General features: G+C 37.6%; 1 protein-coding gene across 6 annotated transcripts; it reads left to right on the forward strand.

Annotated features, from left to right (window-relative positions):
• The first annotated feature begins 272 nt into the window (after window positions 1-272).
• On the forward strand, window positions 273-3659 carry LOC131061070 (metalloendoproteinase 1). 6 transcript variants are annotated; one of them, XM_057994571.2, is made up of 2 exons: window positions 273-467; window positions 2171-3659. In XM_057994571.2, exon 2 carries the CDS (start codon window positions 2280-2282, stop codon window positions 3453-3455), a length of 1176 nt encoding a protein of 391 aa, XP_057850554.1. In that variant the 5' UTR covers window positions 273-467; window positions 2171-2279; the 3' UTR covers window positions 3456-3659. The 6 variants fall into 6 exon arrangements, with proteins under 6 accessions (XP_057850554.1, XP_057850557.1, XP_057850552.1 ...); XM_057994574.2 differs by having other exon boundaries at window positions 273-449; XM_057994569.2 differs by having other exon boundaries at window positions 447-639.
• The last annotated feature ends 2220 nt before the right edge of the window (window positions 3660-5879 follow it).

Raw genomic sequence — 5879 nt, forward strand, 5'->3', positions numbered from 1 at the left:
TCAGTTATCATAATAATGTTTGATTTAGCCCTTACATACATTTTCACGGCAATGTCTATACAACACCCAAAATATACTATTGATCATGTTTATTAATTAATTAAAAATAAAAAACTTATTACATTTTAATTTTTAATTAATTATCAAACACAGTGAATGCTACATTATGGGTGCATAGACGATAGCCAGTTTCACAGGGCTGTTTCGCAGAGTACGTACACGTGCGAACTATTTCAGTGGATGATATAAAATCTTAAAAAAAAAATTATACATCCTTTTATTCTTGTTTTAGGAATTATTGTCTACGAAAATCAGAAAAAAATCCTAATTCCATCTCACCGTCCACCATGTCAAGCCTAGCTGGAACTGAAATTGCTGACATGGCAGCCAGTTATCCTAGCAGTTTGATTTAGCGCATATATACATTTTCACAGGCAGCCCTTTGCACGGTACGGTACATTTGCGTGGTACTTCTGCGAAATTGTCTCCAGCAATTTACGAACTTCTTCATAGTGTTTCTCCCAATTTTTTTCCTGTTTTTGTTCAGCCATATGCTTGAGCTGTGGAAGCCTTCAAATATACCCTCCTGGAGCAATTCCCAAGAGCTGTTACATTGGCATCAAAGCTAAGCTGTAAAATGTACGCCACTGCTTCTCTGTTATGAATACCCATCTCAGTTTGATAAATGGGCACTTAAGTCTTATCAACAGAAACTTCATGTTTCATTACCCAATTCAAGTTTATCAATGTCAATGCATTCATCTTATCATTCCCAGCAGCATGTTTCTTTAATTTTTCCCAGCGGCATGTTTCTTTAATCTTTCCCAGCGGCATATTTCTTTACCCATTTCAAATTATAATTGCCAATTGAGCTGAGGAAGCCTTCAAACATATCCTCCTCGAGCAATTCCAAGAACTTTATATTGGCATCAAGGCTAAGCTCTAAAATGTATGTCACTGCTTCTCTTTTATGAATATCCATCTCAATTTGATAAATGGGCACTTCAGTTTTCTCAACAGAAACTTCATGTTTCATTATCCAATTCAAGTTTATCAATGTCAATGCATTCATCTTATCATTCCCAGCAGCATGTTTCTTTAATCTTTCTCAGCGGCATGTTTCTTTAATCTTTCCCAGCGGCATGTTTCTTTACCCATTTCAACTTTTAAATGCCAATCTGAGCTGTGGAAGCCTTCAAACATATCTACCTGGAGCAATTCCAAGAACTTTACATTGGCATCAAGGCTAAGCTCTAAAATGTATGTCATTGCTTTTCTTTTATCAATAACCATTTCAATTTTATAAATGGGCCCTTCAGTTTTATCAAAACCAACTTCATGTTTCATTACCCAATTCAAGTTTATCAATGTCAATGTATTCATCTATCATTCCCAGCTGCATGTTTCATTACCCATTTCAATTTATTATTGCCAACTTCATTTTTCATCCATCCACATCAATTCTATCAATGCTCATTTCAGTTCTACCAAGGCCAACTTTGCTTCAATACCCTTTGCAATTTAATCAGGGCTCATTTCAGTTTATCATTATCAACTTCATCTTTCAATACCCATTTCAATTTTATCATTGCCAACTTCACGCCATTTGAATTTATTCACTGTAAAGTTCAGGTTTCATTACCCATTTCAATTTTACTGTTGCCAACTTAATATTTCATAAATCTTTCGATATTAAATTAGGTTTTCGCCGATTGGCCCTATAGTCTTAGCAATGTTTTGTGGTATATTAGCACTGTTTTTTAGTCTTATCAATAAACTGGGCAATAAAATTGATCTTTAACTGAAATTACCATATCTCTTGGTAGATTAATTTTATCAGAGGGCGTGCCTATTTAATTTATTTTCAAAAGCATTGCATGCCGTAGATAAATGGTGATATATCAAATGACTATGTTTCAGAAGGTTATTGCAATTTAAAGTTGGTTTCCAGAGTTTGAGTATTATGATAACTTATCATCGAGTTTTTTTGGTAGACTGATATATGGTGATTGACCCTATTCTCTGATTTTAGATTTTCTTTAGATAGTTTTCCATGATTTCCTTCTTTCTGTCTTTGGTTTCATCGAGGGAAACCTGGTGTTGTGTTTTCTGACTACTTCTGTCGATAAATTGTTGTTTATCTTGATTTCTATTTTATTGGTGTTGTCAGGGTTGATCTATCTGAAAGTTCAAATGGACATGGATTCTGAAAATTGCAGTGCCCAAAGATATTGCTGAAAGAGAGAGAGAAAGAGAGCTTGGGATAGAGTGTATTAGAAATGGACAAATTCAGGTTTATTACATACAGAGGTCTGGTAGTATTTGCAATTGTTGTGGTCATAATAACGGCCGAAAGCATCTCTTCTAACAGATATGGAAGACAAAAGACAGGAAGAGAAATGGGCCTGGATATAAAGGAGATGGAGGTAACTACTGCAGTGTCTGAGTTGGATGTTTTGAGGGGCCTGGACCTCAAGAAAGGTGACATCCACAATGGGATACGTTATGTTAAGTTATATTTGGCCAGGTTTGGCTATCTGTTGCAACAAAAACAGGAACATGATGTATGGGATGACCTGTTTGATGCTCAGCTCGAAGAGAGTCTCCGTATGTATCAGAATAACTTCAATCTTAGTGTCACAGGCTTCCTAGACCAAGAGACACTGGGTACCATGCACATCCCCAGATGTAGCAGGGAAGATATACCTGATGAACTGCTGATATTCCTCTCCAAACCAAGTCCTTCTAAGGGCAGTCTATGGAACCAAGAGCTGTGGGAATTCGCCTATGGGAAGCTAAAGTGGAGAAGTACGCATAATCTCACTTACGCCTTTTCCCCCACCATTGCCCATGCAGAGTCAACCATCCTCTCCAAGGAGGACATCCGGAATGCACTGGCTTCTGCCTTTGACAGCTGGGAAGCAGTGGTTCCACTCAATTTTTCTGAAACAAATCAATTTGAGAAGGCAAATATAAAGATTGAATTTGTGGCACGTGACCATGGGGATGGAGCCCCATTTGAAGGGCCCAGTGTTGTAACGGTGGCACATGCATTCCCTCCGGAGGATGGCCGCTTTCACTTCAACGTTGACAAGCTTTGGACAACAAGTTGCCAACTCACACACCATCCCTCTGCATTTGATATTCAGAGCACTGCTGTTCATGAGATTGGCCATGTCATTGGACTGGGTCATTCCAAAGTCCAAAACTCTGTGATGTATCCCTTTCTACCACCGGGACACATTAGGCACTCCCTTACTACTGATGATATCCGTGGTGCCAGGGCTCTTTATGGAACTAGAATATCCAATCACCGAGATCAACAGGATGATCAACAGGAGGACGAAGAAGAAAATGAGGATGAGACCTCCCACATTCACCTCCTCGTTGTTGGATTTCTTATGCTAGCTGTTTGTCTCATATTCATATGCAGACATCTGCTCCGTCATATTTGATTCCTTCTGTAAATACTTTCGTGTCTCCTTTCAAAGTTTTCTGCACAATTACTGGAATTTGGTTGTAATTTTTTGAGGGCATCGAATTGTTTAAGAGGCTGCACTACTTTGACTCTTTGCTAAATGTTCCGATTTGTTGGTTTAGTTTAGCAGCACAATTTCAATATTCTTCTGGTTATATACAGCATCATATTTTTGAGATTATTTCTCAGGTTATCATTTTCAGATTCATATCTGGAATCAATTATGTTTTATCTATTTTTGTAATAACTTAGATAGCAATGTTGTACTTTTCAAAAATATATTTGGGGTTTGATAAGAGTCAAGACACCATATTCAACATAAAAAGTGCTGCTACTTGAATCACGGGTGGTTCTTTTGTGGGAATGATAAAGTTAGTTGAGAGTTACACCACAGCAATTCAACAGTAGATAGACAGGTAACTTACATTTTAGTGCAGTTGCAAAAGATGTTGTACAATGTGAGTGACTCTGGAACAGGCATATTATCTTTTTGTCTGTTATTGGTTTATACTACATTCTTAAGTTTCTTCCCCGTGCTCATAAAGTATAACTCTATCATGCTCGTGGATGGGTTCATGTAGTGCCTTGAGAAGTGTATTTTCCTCCAGATTTCTGCTGCGTAACTAGCTTTCATTTTCTGTCTATAAAAGATCTCTTCATTTAAATGCTTGATGGTTTTATAATGATCACAACATTTACTATCACCCTTTCCATTAGGCTCAGGAGAAGGAAACTTAGAAGGTGAGGAATTGGAGTGGGATAGTAAGTGGAAGATGATCCTCCGGAGCAATAAAAGAATTGTATTAACTTTTATCATCATCTGAGTAATTAAGGTGTTTCAATTGATGGAGGTGAGGATTTTAGGATTGTTACAGCAACACCCGGGCGCTTCCTAGACAGTCCAAAAGGAAGATGCTCTTAATCAGTGTAATTTCGTTGTTCTTATTGACAAAGATCACGACTCCTGGATATTATGCCCTTAAGCAACTTGAAGCCTGGAAATGAAGATGACGAGTTGGAAGAGGAGATAATTTGTAGGACATTATATACTTTCCATGCAATAATCCTATCTACTATAGAATGGTTAGATAAGAAATATCTTTAAATGTACCTGGTGTGGTTATCATAGAACTTCTGGAAAAGCTACTGAATTTATATCAATATTGAAAATGTCCAAGGAAACACAGAGGAGAAGGTAATTGCAGAAGTAAAACAGTATCAAATTTTCCTTTTCTGGGGATGGGGACATCTCTGCGACTAGGAGATGACCGGGAAATATCCCACCACTATAACCAATAGGAGACACTCCTGGGACATCTTCCCTGGTTGGGGATGTTGGCAAGGGGAGGGCGGCAGGGGCTGAGTGGATTTAGACGTCCCCAAGGAACAGGGGAAATTCCCAGGTCTCTCTTTTGCCATGTTTGAGATTACTGGCTGTTTCCTGTGTCAAACATTTCAAAAAGCAATTAAAAAAAACAGACATTTTTCTTGATGTTTGTACTCCCAACCCTAATCCCAAAAGTTTATGGTCCCCACCCACACCTTAAGCACTTAAAATAAACTATAAATACATTTCACATTCTTATTCCAAATCAGTATCAAAGTTTGAAAGCATTGAGCAAGACTGCAAGAGTGAGATCAAGCTAGAGGGGGAGCACTAGCAAGAAGAAGAGCAAGTGCCAAGTGTTCAAATTTAAATACATTGCTTAAGCTGGAAGTTGTCAATTCTTCAAGGTAAGCCATGGCCCTTCATGTTATAGGATTTGGATATTTTATTTTAATTCTTAAATCAATGATTTGTGATTTTTTATTGTTTTCAATTTAAAAATACAATAAAGTTATAAATTATTAGTAGGGTGGTAAATGGTTATAAAATGCTTTTCTACGGTTTGTTGAAAACAGCAATTAGACAATCCTAAAAACAACAGTTAGACAGCCTTACAAACAACGTCTAGGAATTTAAGTATTGATTTCAGTTACATATGTATGGTAATCATAAATTTCCTTTCTCATAGGGTCACTATGAGTTCTTGTCAAAACATGAACAATGAAGAGGGTTAGCAAGAGTCAGAGCCCATGGGATTGAACTTGAGGCTTTGAGTACAAAGGGTGGGGTGGGGTGGACTGGGGTGAGGCAATTAGTTCTATTGGTAGTTCTGCTTTTAATTGCTCTTCCAAGTTATTGGAAGAATTTGCCAAGGATTCCTTCAACAAGAAGTCCCCTTTAAGACAATTTGCAACCAAAGTATGAGAAAAACTTGGGGCAATGGGTCCAACTAGGTTGTGGAGATGTCATTTCTGTGAAGTTGAATTTCTAGGCAGCATTATTAAGAGTTAATGCACACCTCCTTCATGTTTAAGGAAAAGGTGTATATGTATGTAAGGAATTGTCACTCAGAAT

Source organism: Cryptomeria japonica, chromosome 4 (genome assembly GCF_030272615.1).
Source record: "Cryptomeria japonica chromosome 4, Sugi_1.0, whole genome shotgun sequence".
In the NCBI taxonomy this organism is placed as follows: Eukaryota; Viridiplantae; Streptophyta; class Pinopsida; order Cupressales; family Cupressaceae; genus Cryptomeria; species Cryptomeria japonica.

Coding starts and splice junctions, on each gene's coding strand:
- LOC131061070 (XM_057994571.2), top strand. CDS start 2,280: ATGGACAAATTCAGGTTTATTACATACAGAGGTCTGGTAGTATTTGCA.